Source organism: Asterias rubens, chromosome 21 (genome assembly GCF_902459465.1).
Source record: "Asterias rubens chromosome 21, eAstRub1.3, whole genome shotgun sequence".
Classification (NCBI taxonomy): Eukaryota; Metazoa; Echinodermata; class Asteroidea; order Forcipulatida; family Asteriidae; genus Asterias; species Asterias rubens.
Window position 1 is genome coordinate 1,877,643 of NC_047082.1, and position 18,963 is coordinate 1,896,605.

The 18,963-nt window shown below is 37.4% G+C and overlaps 1 protein-coding gene across 2 annotated transcripts; it reads right to left on the reverse strand.

Moving 5' to 3' along the window:
- Positions 1 to 2: 2 nt before the first annotated feature.
- On the reverse strand, positions 3 to 18,825 carry LOC117304838 (transmembrane 9 superfamily member 4-like). 2 transcript variants are annotated; one of them, XM_033789455.1, is made up of 18 exons: positions 18,755 to 18,825; positions 17,596 to 17,715; positions 16,960 to 17,109; positions 16,034 to 16,143; positions 15,477 to 15,582; positions 14,630 to 14,694; positions 13,640 to 13,791; positions 13,078 to 13,230; positions 12,370 to 12,440; positions 11,800 to 11,932; positions 10,944 to 11,025; positions 9,839 to 9,914; positions 9,063 to 9,242; positions 7,773 to 7,852; positions 5,683 to 5,746; positions 3,245 to 3,364; positions 2,526 to 2,615; positions 3 to 1,680 (listed from the first exon to the last, which is right to left on the reverse strand). In XM_033789455.1, the coding sequence occupies exons 2-18, from the start codon at positions 17,713 to 17,715 to the stop codon at positions 1,531 to 1,533; spliced, it is 1,902 nt and encodes a 633-aa protein (XP_033645346.1). In that variant the 5' UTR covers positions 18,755 to 18,825; the 3' UTR covers positions 3 to 1,530. The 2 variants fall into 2 exon arrangements, with proteins under 2 accessions (XP_033645346.1, XP_033645345.1); XM_033789454.1 differs by lacking the exon at positions 5,683 to 5,746 and adding an exon at positions 5,820 to 5,883.
- Between the last annotated feature and the right edge of the window lie 138 nt (positions 18,826 to 18,963).

An 18,963-nucleotide genomic window follows, 5' to 3' on the forward strand; every position in this document is an offset into this window, starting at 1 on the left:
TTAAATAAACACAGTTTCTGCTAAGCAACATCAAAATTATGATCTTTGGAAAACATCATAATAAATCCAATGAATTATAAGTGTTGTTATTTCCCTCATCACTACAAACCGAATTTTCCATTGTTTAAGTAACTGAATTTTATTTTAATAAAAAACTAAACACTTTACGTGCAGAAACACTATAATAAAGGAGAAATTAACATTTAATTTGATATCACATTGTAAACCAATATTTTCTTTATACTAATTTGAAGACAATAAACTACAACTCAAAGTAGTGCTAAAGAAAATTTGTGACAAAATGAATATTGCAGCATAAATAAAACTTTGTTTGGGGTGCCAGTCAGAAGCCAGTCAACCTGTAACTGCAGTGTTTAGCCAGAGACCACACCCAAGTTTACAATACAACATGGGAAGCGGTAGTACAGGGATCACCCAAAAAATTGAAATATAAATTTACAAGGCTTGTTTTTTCAGTGCTGGTGAAGATTGAAGTTGTAAGCGTAGGAACTATTTCATCACATTATAAGCAAAGTGCCGCATGAGTAATATGCAGACAAGTCTAAAATTAAAAACAAACTGTGGTTACAGGTAGTGGCTGTCTACTTTAGAAGGCCAGAGGACATCAGACATACCAGATTAAAGTCTGTTATTTACCTAGTTCTGAGCACGCGCACATGTCCAAAAACAATGGATTTACCTGGCGAGTCTGCTGCCACCTAGCGTCAACAAAAGTCTTACATCCTGATATAGTTTAAGTTTAAATTAACAAAACACCTTCCAGCTAATCTACAAATTGATAAATTGTATAAAAATAATAATAATAATGAAAACTACATCCGAAACATAAGCAATGTTGAATTTAATATTTATAGACCATCCCGCAAGACCTAGGAACTCTATCATATATAATACAATAAACCTTTAAACACCACAAGGTATTTGAAGGTAGCCACTTTGTTTCTCCTCTCAAAATACAGAGTTTAGTAACTATTTACATACATGAAAGAATGTGTTTGCTAATTACACTGTCAACCAAGACAACACATTTCTATTCTCCTCAGTGGACGATCTGTCGGTTCGGGGAAACTGAGTGTTCTAACTGTAAAAAGCCAAACAAAAACGCCCCAAAACCAGAACCTCTTTATAAGGATACTAAATTTCTTTTTTAAAAACGCAGAGGTTGTTTAGCGAAAAGGATCACGCGACTTCACAACTCATCTTCATAACCTTGTACCACTTTAACTAATTGGTAAATAAAAAATTGTAGTCAGAGTAAATCTTATGGAAAGTTTCTTGTAAGTTCTTTGAAATATTTTCACTACTCTTTGAACAGATCAGAGCTAAGACCAACCTGTTTTCTTTCACGCCATCAAAAATGAAGCAGAGGTTTTAACAAAAGTCTGGTTCCTTTTTAAGTAGCAGTGCTATGACTCTTGCTGTTGACAGGAAACCTTACAGAGCTGGCCACAGAGTTATAATTGAGAAGGGGAGAAAGTGTGTTCAATTTAGTAGGAGCTCTTCTCCTCGTCAATCGATCTTAACAGCTCCGTAGATTTTAACGATGAACCAGTAAGCTGCGAAGAATCCCATAGTGCCGGTTATGATCCAGAAGGTTAACACCATCATGAAGGTGTAGCCAAAGTAGAGTAGAGCTGGCACAAATTGAGTTATCTCAAGCTGTACAAATCACAAATAAAGGAAATAAAATCAGCCTACGACATTTTGTAACTAGTTCACTTCAGACATACTTTTCTCGTTTATCAAAACAAAATTATTTTCAGTCAAACAGCAACTTTTTTTTCTACCCAGGCCTGGAATTACACACAGGCCATGGCCTCCGTTGCTCCTGTTCTTGGCCTTGGTACCCCCTCAAGAGTTTCCAATTGACTTTTAAGATTTTCCTAACGGAAGTGCCCTTTGCAAAATGGAAATGGCCTTGCCCTTTCTAGGATGAAATTCCAGGCCTGCTTGCCGTTTCTCATTGACATTTACAGATTTCAAATAACTCGCATTTTTTCAATTGTGTTTCTAAAGCACAATACGCCTCTTTAAATATTTATGAGGTATGTCACAATTCTAACCCAAAACGAGGCCAAAGGTGGCGGACGTGCGCCCATAGCCTCATTTTGGGAAAGAATTATGAAATATTAAGAGAGGCGTATTAGACTGTTAGAAATGCATATGCAGTGGCATCGACCAACGTCAGGTTGAACAGACAGGATCTCATAGATGTATAGATTGGGATGTCTTCATTTTTAATGCCATTATGAGTGTCTGATTAAGACGTAGACCACCACAAATGATTCTGGATTACGGCGCTTTAATGGTTAAATCACATCCTTGCAATCAGAAGTTAAATAGCCATTTTGAGATTTAGTTGACACAATACTACGACACCATTAGGTTTGGGTAAATTTCTCTATATACATCCAAACCAAACAGTGCTCCTATAGTGTCCAACATATCTCAAATAAGCTTATTGGCCAAAACACATGAATGAATAGTAGATAAAATTGACGTACCTTGGTTACAAAGTAGAAAACGGAGTAGATGAAAATGTATAATGCTGAGCCTCCAGAGACAAGGAATGACCGCCACCACCAGTGGTAATCCTAGGTGACCAAACAATCAGTACATTAACCTTCAATATAAATGGGATTGCTTAAAGCGTCATTGACCGCCATATTTCATGATAAACATTGGAAAAGCGCAAGTATGTACGCGCTGCGCACAACTCTCGGCAAATGATAGCCTTTCACGAATGCTCATTTCATCAAAGATGCTGGTCAATGACATCATGTGCAATCCATCTATATGGTCTTCTAGCTAATTAACCTCCTTTTCATCGACGACTCAGTCCTTCCATGGCAAAACAGCCCAACTCAAAAAATTTCACACAAATCTGTACACTGCTCAAAAATTTATGAAGTAGCCAAGGTGGAGCTCAAGCCGAGGCTTGGGAAAACGCATTGAAAAGACAAATTCTCAACATATAATTCGCCCAGTGGACAAGTTTTTATATATTTATTCAAGGTTTGCAAAACAGGTTGTATTTGTCTTTGTTTACGGCATAAGATGGTATTTTATTTAAGGCTGGGGAATGTTTTTACATTGATATCAGCGATTTAAAGGTCCCAAACTGCCCATGTATTGCAGACTTTCGAGAGTGATTGTTTTGCGTCAACATCTGGGGTAAGCTTTTGAGTTGACTGTATCGTTTATGTCTCGTTATGACTATTACCTCGCTACAGAGCTGAAAGTAGACCATGACGATGGAGATCTGGGCGCACGAAACAACTAGGATGAGGAACACAACGAAGAGGAAACCAAACAAGTAGTAGAACTGGTTCTCCCATATAGCCTTCAAACCAAACAACAACAAATTAAATAGACTCAAATTTATAAAAAAAAACATGTGCCCAAAATGAGCTAATTTGTCACCATAATAGATATAAGCCTACAATGTCAGCCTCCTTTTCAACAAAAGCAAACTAATACTAATAGTAGTAATGATTTTTATACAAATTTGTACAGATCAAAAATCTGTCACACTACATTACTATAAGATTAAATCAACTAACTGATACCAATAATTTTAAGAATTATCAACACCACATATCATGATGATGATTAAAATATTTTTGCTAAGCCTCGGAAATCCTTTTTTTGAAATGTAAAGCTATTAAATTATGATAAAGCTGACATAAATATTAGTACGCTCCATCGGACCTTTTATTAAAGAAAACACAACAAAATTTCAAGCAGTTTCAACTAGTTTCATGATGAAAATGAGAAATGCAAATTTGTTAGTACTTAGTATCAAAAAGCACAGAGTATATAGTGACTACCACATATCAGGGCATGGATAACTTTAAAATAATATTCTTTGACTCTGCAATGAATAATTATCTATTTTAAAGTATGATCCCTTGCAAGACGCGCAATGCACTTTAACATACCTATCAAACCTATCACAGAACCCCAGAAATTATGAAATGGTAAGCGCACATTTGCAAGGGTTCAACTTTTGTTATTAATAAAGTATCTTAGTAATAACTTAAATATTAGATTTGGTGAGGAACAAAGAAAAATTTACCAGAATTGATCTAACGGCCTCCGGCATTAATGTGTTGGGGCTCTCAGTTTCCATTCACATCATGAGAGGGGTTTTAACCAGAGATTATTTCTAAAATTATATTGCCTGTTGGCGCAAATCTCATTCACTGGCCTATATTAGTTAATCCAACCAGACTGTAGTTCAGCCAACCAAAATACATAACTAGCAAGAAGTGTGTTATAAAAACAAACACAACTATTTTATGTTGTAATAATTTTGTACACTGCAGTGTACCTGTATACTACGAAAGAAACCCTGTGGGATTTGAACCCAAGACTCCCACAGAGTACACTGCAGTGTACCTGTCTACCAAGACAGAGACCCTGTGGGATTCAAACCCAAGACTCTCACAGGGAAGATGACTCAAACATTAGATCACATAGCATACCCGTTAATTAGATGACAGCTTGAGCACTGTAGTCAGCAAAAGGTACTGCAGACAATTTCATCAATATAATAATTGCAATGTGGAAAAGAACAACTTGTGTTTTATTTCTACCCTACCACCATTGTTTGATAAGCAATCTATGTACCGGTATAACCTTATAAAGCATTTGTGTTAAACTGCTTAGATAAGCAACAAGAAGTGCTTTACAATAGCCAATAATGCATACCCAATGTACATGATTGGCGCGAAAAGACATGGAATAGCTACATGTAAAGGACAGCATGGAATACATCTTGGCAGCTTGATTTTTTCTAACTGTACTCAGTTTACCAAGATGCATCGTGGTATAATTTTAAAATGGTGCTTAAGGTTAGCAGGAACTGCCTTTAACTTTTGTTGTGACTGGCCAGCAGGACCAGTTAGCTTGTCATTTCACTAGTCCATTTGCCTTTTTTCACTAGACAGTGTTTTAAACAAAACAGGGATGCTTTTCAAACTGAACGAGCCTGACCACTTGAAGAGAAATCTGACTGGTCCTCATGTGTCTTAACTGGCATTTGGCCATCGGACCACTGTTAGTATAAGGAATAATGTACCTGCGATAACAACAATTGCAAACTACAAGTGACTACAAGAGGCTGGGCAGTCGCAACTCCAAGCAGCCCTTCCATTAATCTTAAGCCATTTTTGCACTACTCTATTCCAGGGGGCAAATCCCACTGAATAACAGCCAGCCTTTTCATACTTCGATCCCTTTACTCCTGATCTACCCTGTCAAATGGGCATACCCGTGGGATAGCCATCCCTGCTCCGGAGTAGTGGTAAGTGGTAAAACTCTGGGGTATTCTTGAAGCGTGCAACCCGAAAACCAGAACCCGTGGACTAGGCAGAGATTCTGTGAAAAATCGCTGGGGAAACGGTGGGGTAAAAAACTTCCACGCATCCCCAGGGCTGTGTTCCAAGAGAATAAGAGTTACAGTGTGCTGAGGAGAACCCACCTCCAAGATTTATCAGTGTCTTGAAACAACACTACTCTGGTTTGAAGGGTTAAAAATCATAAAAACCTCTTTATTAAAAGCAATTAGTAAAACTTGGTTAAAACGACCATATCCTAACACACAAGGCTTCTTTCTCCGTGAAAAGTTTGGAGAAGTAAGCAATTTATCTTACTTACTTGCATGATGAAGACAAGTTCAATGAACACTGCCCCGAATGACAGAATGCCCGCAACAGGAGCACTGCATGAGGGACGGAATAAACAATCACAAGATATAAATGGGATTTGGTTAGGAATACTGACAAACCACTTACAGTTAAAATGAAGAATAGTTCAATGAAGACGGCCCCAAAGGGCAGAATCCCAGCCATCAGGGTGCTGTAACGACACAAGAAAGGGGTGTTAGTGTTAAGCTATTAAGCAACGGAAGAAACCCAATTATGTGTTAAAAAAGGGTGAGGCAGAACAACAATGGCTTTCTATATAAAACAGACAAAATCAGTAGTATAAGAGTTAAATTCTCAAAATGCAGTCAACAAATTTTATTTCGGAAATCGACATAAGATGATGTCATATATCATGGTTTTCATGCAACAAAAACATAAAGTATTTGTGTTAACTTCTAGATACCAATACAGTTGGTGTTGAACATTTTAACCATCCATCTACTAAACGATTTTTGCTAGCCGGCAAATGTTTATTGATGTTTGGAAGAATTCTTTTTTTTGCCATCTTGCAAATGATTTTGGTTATCTGTCGTACGACTTTCATTTTCTGACGAATGGCTTTTGCTATCTGGCAAATAAATCTTGCCAATTATTTGAACAATTGTTGTTATCTGGCAAATTTTTTTAGCAATCTGGCAAGTAGTTTTTGCCATTTGCCAAACAATTTTGGCAACAAGTTGCATCACCAATTTTGTTTTTCTTCAAGGCAGTCCAAAGCCTTTTTTCTCAAACATATTTGATAATTTATTTGAGGAGGATTTCACAGAGTTGTATTCTTTTTTAAGAAAGCAAGAGATATAGAGAGAAAGATTGACCCAAAAAGCAACGTTGCACCTTTCCTTCAGAAGGGGGATATCTACTACTTCGTAAGCTTGTGAGAGGCAACTACTTGTATATTAACAGGTGCACATAATCACTTCCACCAACCTGATCCAGGTCACCTGATAAATTTTGGTACCATTTGGGAGTCAGATCGTATCTGAATTGGCAGCAACAGCTACGGCTGTGGCAGCAACAGCTACGGCTGTGGCTGTTGCTAAGGATGTCCCATTCTACACAATGGTCCAGGCGTAGCTGTAGCCGCCAATTCATACAGAACCTCAGATTAAGGTTGACTTAGGTTGACTAAGGTCCCAAAAAAGAAGGACAATATGCAAATGTTTGCTGCGGTAAGCATTACACTAATTTACTACTTTGCATCTTTGTTAACTGTTAAGCAAAAATAATGCATTACGAATACAGACTAAGCAAAATAATAGGCAAATGCTTTGTTTGAAATTATGTGCAACGGAGAAAACAATGTTTTATATTTAACACAGAGTTTCAACAGGGTATATAAAAATACCACTTTTATTTATGAGTAAAGAAATGAAATTCACACACGGAACAGATAAACAATTATTGTATGGTTCATGAATAAAATTAACAAAAATGGGGCAGTTTTCATTTTCTATGAAACTACTTCACAAATTCTCAGTGTGCATGCAGTAGCCAAGGAATGAGGTGCATGCTGGTTTAGTTAAGAGCAAAATTTTCACTAAGGTCAATAACTGCGTACCGAGTATTTGTGAAGTAGTCTATGGTAGAACCTTAGAGCAACAACCCTTGATTTTAATTACAGTAGTACCAGGATTGCTGTCACTGTTTCAAGAGTTTTTATTGATAAGTTGAAAACAAAAAGAAGTAATTTACAGCTTACAAATGTATGGCATTAAAATAGCCTTATGGTTTTATCAAATTTTGCTTGGAAATGTGTGCATATGGATTTTGCCTGAAAATGTAGGCAATGCTGTAGCCTTATGGTTTTATCAAATTTTGCTTGAAAGTGGTTGCAAGGCTATAGCCTTATGGTTTTATCAAATTTTGCTTGGAAATGTGTGCAAGGCTTATGGGTTTTGCCTGAAAATGTAGGCAAGGCTATATAGCCTTTTGGTTTTATCAAATTTTGCTTGAAACCTTATGGAAGACTATATACACGTTGGGAATCCACATGGGTTGAAAGGGAGGTTATTGGGAGATGAAAGAAGGCGACTACCATACCTTAACAATGGGTTGAGGTACCACACCTGCTCTGGTACTTGACGAGGTATCTGATTGGTCCTTACAGGATGGGCATAGGGCTGTTAGCCAATCAAAGAAGACATTAGTAAAGAGGACCCAAATGATGATAATAAGAAACATTTGTAAAGCACCAGTATCCATTGATTGATGGTCATAGTGCTCAAGAAAGAAACAAAAGTAGGATGTTCTGAATAGGCTTAAAGGTAGGTTATGGTTTTTGTCATCGTAATGCTGATTTACAGGGGAAGTTACCAAAAAAGATTGAATAAAAGTCACCTCCTAAAGTTTCAGTTGATTACACTGTCTACTTGTTGAGAAAAAAGCAAAAGAACTGCCATATTGTTACTAGTGCTGGGCGAATAGTGAAATTTTGGTATTCGGATACCGCTGGCCAACTATCCGAAATTAACCGGATATTTGAATCGTTTTTTTTGCCGCTAGAGGGCGCTGTTCGTTTGTGAATGAGATCTTATGGGCGGATTGATATTAGTTTTAGACAGTGTCACTCGGTTCATTCATAAAAAATAACCGGATCTAATTTAAAGATGGCGATTTGCTGTTTCTTTTGATCGTGATTGACTCTACGTGAAGGAAAACTTTCATAATCTTTGAACAAATTACGTCAGAAATGTCATTGTTTTAACACTTCATAGGTGAGCATAGTTAAATACTTAATTTATGCTGTTTAATACTGTCTTAATAGAAGTTTCATAAGGATTCAGACAAAACATTCCTATCAGTTGTCGCCCGACGTCCGCGGATATTACAGAACTATCCGTTTTATAAATAGCTATTTGCACCCTATGCGGATATCCGGTTAAGAAAAAAAAAAGGCATTCGCGGTTACGGATAGGAAAACCTATTCGCCATTAACCGGATATTCAAATAATTCGCCCAGGCCTAATTGTTACTGTTACAGTATGTTACTCAGTGGTCATTTCAGGCAACACGTGTGCTGTTAGACGCACAAAGTATCTTTCAGACTCCCATTCGGACACATTCAAACTCCCAAAATGGCACTCCATGGACTGATAGAAGCATGTGACACCAGTGCAATGGGATCTATAATAAGTGCACGTATCATGCCTGTATGCTTCATTTTTGAAAGGGCAAGGGCACCAAGGCATTTCCTCCTAGGTAAAGGTTACCCTAAGATAATTGTAAATTTCTACTTAAGTTTTTAAAGGGCACCAAGGCAATGACCAGAGGGCATGGAGGCCAGAGAGGGCCTGAAGTATCGGGTCTGATGTATAAACTGTCTCGTCTTACCTGTTTCCTGTAGCCAAAGTAATGTCCAAGCACAACCAATGGAAGTGAGATCCCATTCCACATGCACACTAATGCGATCATGGTGCTGAACGGCACTGCACCAGATGAATGCTTGCCCCAGATAAAGAAGTTGAGCAGGAATGTGGTGGTAAATATAATACCTGGATACAGGAAACCAGTCTTGAAAGGAAAAACCAAATAAAATTACACATTAACAAAGTTATCAAAATATTTGTGTAGACAAAACAAGAAAAACAGAGACAAATTGCAGACACAAGCATTATTCTCTTGCAACTTCGCAGCTCAATCAAGTCAAAACTTTCACAGAATTGTTATTGTATGCACATGTTGGGATACACCAAGTGAGAATAATGGTCTTTGACAATCCACGTGATGGTGTTCTCAATAGTATTTTTATCACTTCCGGGAGTATATGGGATTCGTTTTGCACAGTTAATAGACGTTCTGTCACTTTTGATGCGCCATAGTTTTAAGTTGCTTTAGACGGCTACTTTAAAAGTCTTATTGTCCATGATGGATTAGATATGTCTGTGGTGGTAATGTGTTCCAGTCTTTAATATTTGTTTTGGGTATGAATGAATATACCCCCGGAAGTTATTGAGAGCGCCCTCACGCGGTAAAAAATATGGCGCATTACCAAAGGTGTCCAGTGCCTTTAAGGCATGGGGTTAATGCTGTTTGGTGTACACTATTTTAACACATGGTTGGTGGAGGGGTAAGGTTTGGATTGAGGATAGGGGTGAGGCTTAACTTACCAGTAGAGCTGACTGAATCCACTGAGTGCCTTTCATGGTCTTATAAAGACGCCCAGAGAAATACCCTGCAAACACTCTGCCAGGTAAGACAGAAAAAACCCAAAGGATTAGCGATTGATTAATTCCTGAACACTATTCATAAAATCCATCTCTGTAATAGATTAACATTCACCAGTTCTGGAAGCAACTACAACAAGTACTTCGTAACATATCAGAGATTCACTTGAAAGATAAAACTACAACAAGTACTTCGTAACATATCAGAGATTCACTTGAAAGATAAAACTTTAACTTTGAGTGAACAAAGACAGTTTGACCAGAATGGGATTTGAGCTTGTGACCTCTGGATGTATGTGCCAGTTCTCCAACAACTGAGCTTTACAATAGCCTCTTTCTTTTTATTTGAACAGATAATTGCAAGTAAATAAATGTTGCTGGTCACTACCACCAAGCCTGAACATCTGGGCCCAATTTCATGGCTCTGCTTACCGCCGAATTCTGCGCTAATGATCACGATTCCCTGCTTACGTGCATGCGCCGATTTTGTGTGCTATCCTTGTTAGTGTAGAATGCCTAGTAACGTGGAGTACGTACGCGCAGAAGCCAAAATTCGCCGCTAACCCGTGAAAATCGCTTGCCGTAAGCACAGAATTCCCTGCTGCCGTAAGCGCCGATTCTGTGCTTACGGTAAGCAGAGCCATGAAATTGGGCCCAGATGTCACACTTCAAGGCTCCTGAATTAAGCAAGATACCAGAGCAGATGTTTCGGATCCATTCAAATGTACCTTTGACCTCGCATTCATTTCACATGGAGATTTGCAGTCAATTCACACAAACATGTACACACATGTATTACATGGTGAATAAAACAACACTACATTATGTACAAAACATTATGCACACATCTGCTGCATGCAGACGATTGGAAGAGCAAGGTCATCACCTCGGACCAATCATAACACAGATATGGAAGGCTACAACACAACACATTTATCCAATGAAATCATTGGGCCTGTAAGACCAGTGCCTGTCTTCCAGGGACCAGTCTAACTGTTAACTGTCATTACATGCAAGTCAAAAATGTCTATTATTCATTTTTCCTTACCCCAAAAACACAAAGAGAAATAGACAAGCACTGAGAAGGGCACCTCTACTGCTAGGTGACAACATGCCAAACATTGCAAAACCTGTTGGAATAAACAAATGAAAATGAGCCAGCAGTAGTATCAGATATAAAAGTGTGTTACTTAAAAAACCTGTGTAATAACTTTAATTGAAAAACACTAACAAAATGTTCAATTGTTTGACTATGGGTCTGATAAACATCTTTCAATTCTGTTGTTCAAATAAAAGCAGTAGAGTATAGTCCTTTCTCATTTTGATTATGGTCTTGTAAAAAGAATTCTTGTACAGTAAATATGTCAACATTCCACTTCATGAGGCAGAGCATTTAGCTAAAAATAGACATGAATGGGGACGGTTCTCAAAGGAGGCCAAGGGACACCCAGTCCTACGCAGCTAAGTAAGTAAATATGTCAAGCCACAGCCCTGCGGTCCTGTGGATTTTTTCACCCAAATGTCAGCCTTGCCATTGTAAAAATGGCTTGTGATGTAGAATGCTAGATCAGTAATGCGATGATAGGGTGTTGAAAACAAAACTGACCTGTGAGCTCAAAGTGTAAAAAGCTTGCAAACGCGAAGCCTGCTTATCACTTATGTTTTCTTTTAAAAGACCTACTCTGCATCTTAGGTATTCTATTTATGGGTTTTATCTTCATGTGTTTATGAATTTGATTTTAATTATAAAAAAAAAAAAAAAAACAGAATTCCGGTTAAAAATATCCCTGTAGGTTAAACCAGGAGTGACTCTGGGTTGAAATTTGCGTAACCCTATTTTCTTAAAATGTATAATGTGGTTCAACTGTAAGTTACCACTGGTTGAGGTTTGTATTCTCTCTTACTTAGTGTTACAATAGCCATGACAAAGATCTGGACTCCTGTGCCAACCAGAGCAGCCAGAATTTGCTTGGCTTTGGGAGGTCTAAAGACGTCACCGTGAACCAATTTCCAGCCAGTCTCTTCCATGGTGTCTTCCTATGAAGTCAAATATTATTAGTATTATTAGTTCATCTTATTACAGCATGCAAAAGAAAGATAACATTTTCCTTTGTGCTGGGAACTCTTTGAGTCGAGCTACGTCCTGTAGCCTTAGAACTCAATGGGTTTTTCTCAGGATCCTCGCTGTTCCCTTCTGTAACTGATCTATCCTCACATTTGTTCCTAATTCGTCTAAATGTTTCCCAAGTGGAACGGTGCCAAGTGCTCCAACCACATTATGTTTATTGGTTTATAGTAATTCAAACATTGCAGTCCTTGAGCTGAATTGTGTTCAATATATAAGAAAATACATCACAGAAAAAAAAAAACCAAAAAAAACCCGACATAAATAACTTTAAACAAATCGCCGAAAACCAATACTTTTCTTATGTCCCCCTTAAAAAATGCTCTGAAATAAAAACAAATGTTCTTACAACGTCTTCATCTTTATTGTAGCGGGCAATGTCTTTCCTCAATGTTCTGATCATGATCATTGTTAGAATACCTATAAAAAAAACACAGTAAAGCAACATCAATATATTTACAAAATTGGCACATTCACATTTTTACCTTGTTCAATCCACCTATTCTTGTTAACAGTTTACAGTAAAATGATGTATTCCAGACATGCAAATTTCTAATTGCAAAAAAAAGAGGAAATGGCCGATTACCCTTAACTTTTGTACAGTGTTTTTTTAGTTTTCTATGGCACTGTTTTGAAAAGAAAAAGAGGAATTAAGCTGATCAGCTGAACAGTTGCATGCCTGGTATTCTCAATGTGGTCATCTTTGTAGGCCAAATCAACTGGTACACTGCTGTTCAGAGTAGAAAAGTAAAAATCCTAGGTGTATACCATGTAAACGCAGAAAGAATACAAAATTTAACTGTGCATGTTCCTGATTGTTGAAGTACCCGCTGCTAAAACAGCCAAACTGTCTCTAGCTATCTCGGTAGTCTAGTTGGTAAGACACTGCTCTAGAATTGCAAAGGTCGTGGGTCAGAATCCCACCCGAGTAATATGCCTGTGATTTTTTTTTCACAGAACTCGGGAAAGCGTATAGTGCTAAAACAAATCGTTGTATATGGGTAAAACCAAAATAAACAGACTGTGCAGAGGTTTATATCAGAACAAATAAATTTACCTGCAAGAAAGAAGACCACAACGAGTGAATTGATGATAGAAAACCAATGGATCTGTACATCAGTCATGTTGAGGTATGTATCCCAACGTGATGCCCACTTGATGTTACTCTCTTCCCAATGAACCTCATAGGAAAACTTCACTTCCACTTCCTCTGTGGACAAGAGACAAAGATTTGAAGATTTACACTGAGTGGAAGGAAAGATGTAAAAGTAGTCAAACCATTGTGGTATCCGCTGCTAAAATATAGGACCCAAACTGCCTCTAGCTATCAGGCAATCTCTGTGGTCTAGTTGGTAAGACATCTGCTCTAGAATAGCAAGGGTCCTGGGTTTGAATCCCACCCGAGTAATATGCCTGTGATTTGTTTCTACCAAACTCGCGAAGGTACTGAGTATACAATGCTAACACACATCGATGAAAGGGCGAAACCAAAATTAATATAATTTAACCCCGATTAAATCTAGTAGATGTTAAAATGATGACCCTTGAGGTTGAGATTTCAAAGAGCTTTTAGGAACAGTGTCCTTATGAATCTTGTTTTATCTTGTTTTATTACTCACTATCTCCTTCGAAGACCTGAGGTGCTACAGTTTCCTTTCCCTTGAGCTCAGGAAGTTTGCAATTATCTTCCTTCTCCGCTGTCAGTTTATCATAGTGGATACTACGACCAAAAACTTCAAAACTGATAACTCGATTGTTAACAACTGTCACTCTAGAGAAAAAAAACCAAAAGTAAATCTTGAATCTTATATGCCTTGTTGTAAAAAAGTGACTCGCTGGGACTCACACATTTGGTAATTACCCAAAACAAATGTTAACTTAAAACTTGACTTGGTAACGAGCATTGGAGAGCTGTTGAAAGTATAAAACTTTGTGGTAAACGACTCCCTCTGAAGTAACGTAGTTTTTGAGAAAGAGGTAATTCCTCACTAAAATAATAAAAGACTTTCTCTAGAAGACGATCAGAGCATACTGATCGAAGTGTCGAGTTGAAACCAACAGTTCTTTTCAGAACCACCCCAACTCATTAGAGATAGTCATTACAAGGTGTTACTGCAAACCTATCTATATATAACAAAAGGCTTCTAGCTAGAAGTCTTTTATTCCTATCTGAAAGCACACAAATTCGTCCAGCAAGGTTTTTAAAATTTTATTTCATCATTTTCTTGCAACTTCAATGACCAATTGAGTCCAAATTTTCACACGCTTGTTTATGCCTATGATGGGATACACCAAATGAGAACACTGGTCTTTGACAATTACCAAACATGTACAGTGCCTTTAACCTGTGAGTTAAAAAGTCTAGACATATAGTCTCATATCCACCAGGACACATTATTAGTGCATAAATATATATATACAAAAATAGCTGCAATAAGACTGACTTTTTTGTAAAAAAGTAATACAAGACTGACTTTTTTGTAAAAAAGTAATACAAAAATATGTGAAATTGACTTCTTTCATGTTTGCAACTGTTTGACAACATTCATAAGAATTGTAAAAATGAGTGTACAACGTGAGGAGAAACCTTCAGAGAAACTTTGGCTTACCCTCCTTCCTCAGTTTCTACTGGATGATATTTCATATTCATCACTAGGTGATTGTTGATGAATGGCTGTAAAAAAAAAATGAGAGAAAAAACTTTAGATGGAGAGATTTTTTTTTAACTACAAAAAACCTCAATTTATTAAAATCCTTCCTCTACATCAGCTTGGGTGACCAGAACGCCAAAATAAGTATATTTTATTTCACTTTTCTGAAAACATCCATCTGGCTGCACACAGCAGATTCATACAGAATTTCAAAAGGGTAAAACCATATTGAAAATAGACACTAAAGTAAACCAATACAGAATGAATTGTCTAAAAACAACTTTGAGAATAAATGTATAAAACCAAACCGGGGGAAAAAAAATCCAATAATGAAACAGAATCATTTCCAGTTATTAATAGTCATCTTAGCATGACGAATCAGCAGTGTTCATCTGAGCAAACATTACATGGAACAAACATCTGTTCTTAGGAAAGCAAATGAAAAATCAATAATGACAATGCTAATCATCAACAGTCTAAAGATACCATTGATAAATTGAAGTGGTTGAAAAACACCTGTTAGTCCTATGAAGGAACCATTACAAGTAAAACACTGCCCATGATATGACAGTGGTCTCTACCTGTACATGTGACTTAATACAAATTTTCAAATGATATACCCCCCCCCCCCCCAAAAAAAAAACCACCCCAAAAAACACTTTGCAAAACGATTATGACTTTATACAGGCCTGGAAATGTATTTGTTTCTGCTACAGTTTTGGTAAGCAGGAAAATTTGCTTACCATTAAGCATCAGTGTGAATTTGGGCCCTGGTCTCATTTCCAAACAGATAATATGAACTTACCACATTGTCAATAACAATGCCAAGTTTGTAACCATGTACATAATGCGCTGGCTCCTCCTTAGTGGCTTGTGTGACTACAGTGGCAGCTGGCAAATTATCAGCAAGTCTGGAAAAAAAGGAGAGAAAAAATCATCAGTTACTATTGTCCCAATTTTCATACAAACGTATCAGTCATATTTTTAATACTTGACTTTAAAACAAAACCCCAAACAGTACCGTCAATAATCTTCTGAATGACCTAGGGGAATAATGGGTACCTGCGAGGAAAGAGATTAATTTTGGGTATCCAGAGCTCCATGGACGCTCTCTACACCAAATGTTTTCACATTTCAGCTTTTGTGTTGTTAAGAAAGTCAGTAGGCATGACATTTTCTTCTTGTAAGTGCAAGGTCTTTTCTCCTTGGTCAAGGCAGGTGTTTGAAGGTACAATTAATTAAAAGTACAAAGTGGTAACAGGTGGTTGGAATGTTACAGAATCAACATAAACTTTTGTTCCAGAATGTTTTTTCTCTGACGACCTGGTATTGTCACATTTTGTAAATTGCTTATGTACTTACAAATGCACATTGTAGTCTTCCTTGATGCGGTCTGCAATAATCTTGGCCTGGTCCTTTGTATACTTGGCTAGACACATAACTTTGCAAGGAGTGTCTGTCTTCATTGGAACCTGTTTTACATAATAAAGTCTCCAGATTAGAAGAAGAAAAAAAAGTCCTGCACTACACTGGTTTTCTTCCCCTCCAGTGAAAGGTCCCAAAGCAAACCCAGGGAGTCTGCACCTCGGCTGCAATAACACTGACTTTTTGTAATAAGTCAGTAAACAAATGTGTGAAATTGACTTCTTTCAGGTTTGCAACTGTTTGACAACATTTATAGTCCATGTGAGTATTCCAATATTAAGTTCTAATGATTCTTATTTATAATTGAATTGTGAAACAAATTACTTTGGCCAAATACATGTATTTCAATAGATTACACATGGAAAACTTTGTGGTATGGTGGCTAAAACAAATTGGGGTAGTAGTTTTTAAGATCTTCGGGTTCTTTTCTGTTGGTAGAACCGAGAGCAAGAACTGTTCGCTATGATCAGCATGCCTTGGTCAAAGCTGCACCTGCTATCTGGAACAAGCTTCCTGCAACACTACGTCAAACTTCATCACTGGACATATTCAAGAAGAAACTGAAAACTCATTTGCTTTGCTAGCTCCTACTCTTTTCCTTTTGTGTGTAGGCACCTTGATCAGGTTTCCCGGATAAGTGCGCCATATAAATCTATATTACTATTATTATGATCCTTTGAACTGGTGTGAAAGGCAGTGGATTGGGTTTATCTGGAAGGATGGGGAAAATTAATTTTTTTTTTTAGAGAGTTTTGCACTAATTACTGGTTATGCTGAAACAGTTTGCAGTACACATGCTTTCCCAAAGGTTTTAAACGAACAACAGACCAGTTAAAAATGAAAACAGAAGATGAAATATTTACCTTGTACAATGTGTTGACAATACGGTCCCCACGCAGTACTTCCCCGAGATTCTCCGACATGTATACAATTTTCTCCAGAGCTGGAGTGCAGATTCCAATTGAATAATAATCATAAGGTAGCTGTGTTTTTGTTGACGTTATCTTCACTCCCTTTGCAAAAACAAAACACACAAACAGATGTTCATAAATTAAGACAACCATTCACGCACACATGAACTAAATTAGCCTTGGTGTTCCTTTGAAAGGTGCCCATAAACTTGTTGAGTTTTTCCAATGATACTTTATAGTGACCTTTGCAAAATGGTTGTAGCCTTGATCTCTCTCAGAGATGAAATTCAAGGCCTGCCATTGAATGATTTCACCAAACTCTTCCTAACTTAGGATTAATCTTAGGACTTAGGACGGGTTCAGTTCCGTATCCTAATACAAAGGACGTATGAAACTCATCCTAAGTTAGGACTAGTTACTTGTCCTAACTCGAGTTAGGATTAATCCTAGCATTTTGTGAAATCGGCTGCTGGTCACATGGTGAAAATAAATTGAAATATTTTTAAAACAAAGATTGAAATTTAAAGTTCTTTTGCATCAATGAAAAACATAATGAACACTGAAATCAGTGAGGCTATAAATAACTACCTTTATTTCAACCTCCTCTCCATCTCTGAACTCCACAGGAGCAACCCCTGGTACGTAGAATGCATTGCTTAGGCAGGCAGAAGCCAAGAACAGAAGCGTCAATGCTGGTATTCTAGACATCTTTGAAAAAGAACAAACAACCGTTTTACAGACAAAGTACAGAACAGATGTTGAAGTTAAATATATTCTACTGTAGAAAATTTACATAGTATGGAAACTAATCTACTTTTGCAAATATTGATGTACTTTCTGTCTGACTCCTGAAAACGTTTTCTTATTTCGACTCTTTTAAATGATACAAACAGTGAACACTATATATATGCAGTGCATCAAATTTAAAACACATTTGCCAGAGTGGAAAGGTTTCTGTATCCTCCTACCATCGCTGTTTCAACTGTTATGACATAAAATAGTATCCAAAGATATTTCTTTGGCCTTTGGGTAAAAATGAGTGAAAAAGTGGTGGTAGGCAGGAATAGGGTACAGAAGTGCAATTTGGCGACCCCAACTACTATAGAAACATTTAACATTGGTCATCACGGTTGAGCAATTTTGCTGTTCAGACCAACCGGTACCCAACTTGTTGAGTTGAGTCGGTTGGGCTTTGCCTTTGGTTGGTTGTACTCCTGACTGTGTAAGTTTAAAAAGTAACATCAAAGTTGCTCATTTTGTAAAAAGAATTACTTACCTGGCAGGATTCTGGAGTTTACTAGCTAGGTAGTTGCTAATGCTAGTTCATTAAATAATAATACATAAATTACAAATACTATCTAAATCTATTTGAATGAGATATTAGTTTATTAGTATAATATTATTCATTCATCACCAGTGGACGACTTGTTTTTTTGCAAGGGGGCGAGAGAGAGAGGACAGTCCACAGTCCGATCGAGTCGACTATTCCTTTTTTGTTTTACGTTTTTTTTTAAGGCAGCCTGCCTTCCATCCATTTCTGTTTAATTTTTATTTCACCAATCATCATCGCGCGCGCCGCCGTCACACCTTTTTTACGCATGCCATTCTACTTCATTTTCACCACTGAATGAGTAAACGGAGGTCATATACCACCTTAATCTTTACATGAGCTTATATCGAAATATGTACACTTATATATTTTGTAAAACGGGAAATTTAGACAAGTTTTCAACCTTAATGCACCTACCTTGCCTCGAGCTTCGATAGACTATTCGGCCCGCCCGAGTTCATTCGACCAAATCACAAATTCCATGTCACACTCTGCATGGTAACCTTCTTTTAAACCTAATTATGAGATAAAACGAGGGACCTACACTTAGGCACCAGACTACGTGGAAACGGCAACGTGGATGTAAATCATGCGTGACGTCAGAACAGAAGAATGATAATTATTAT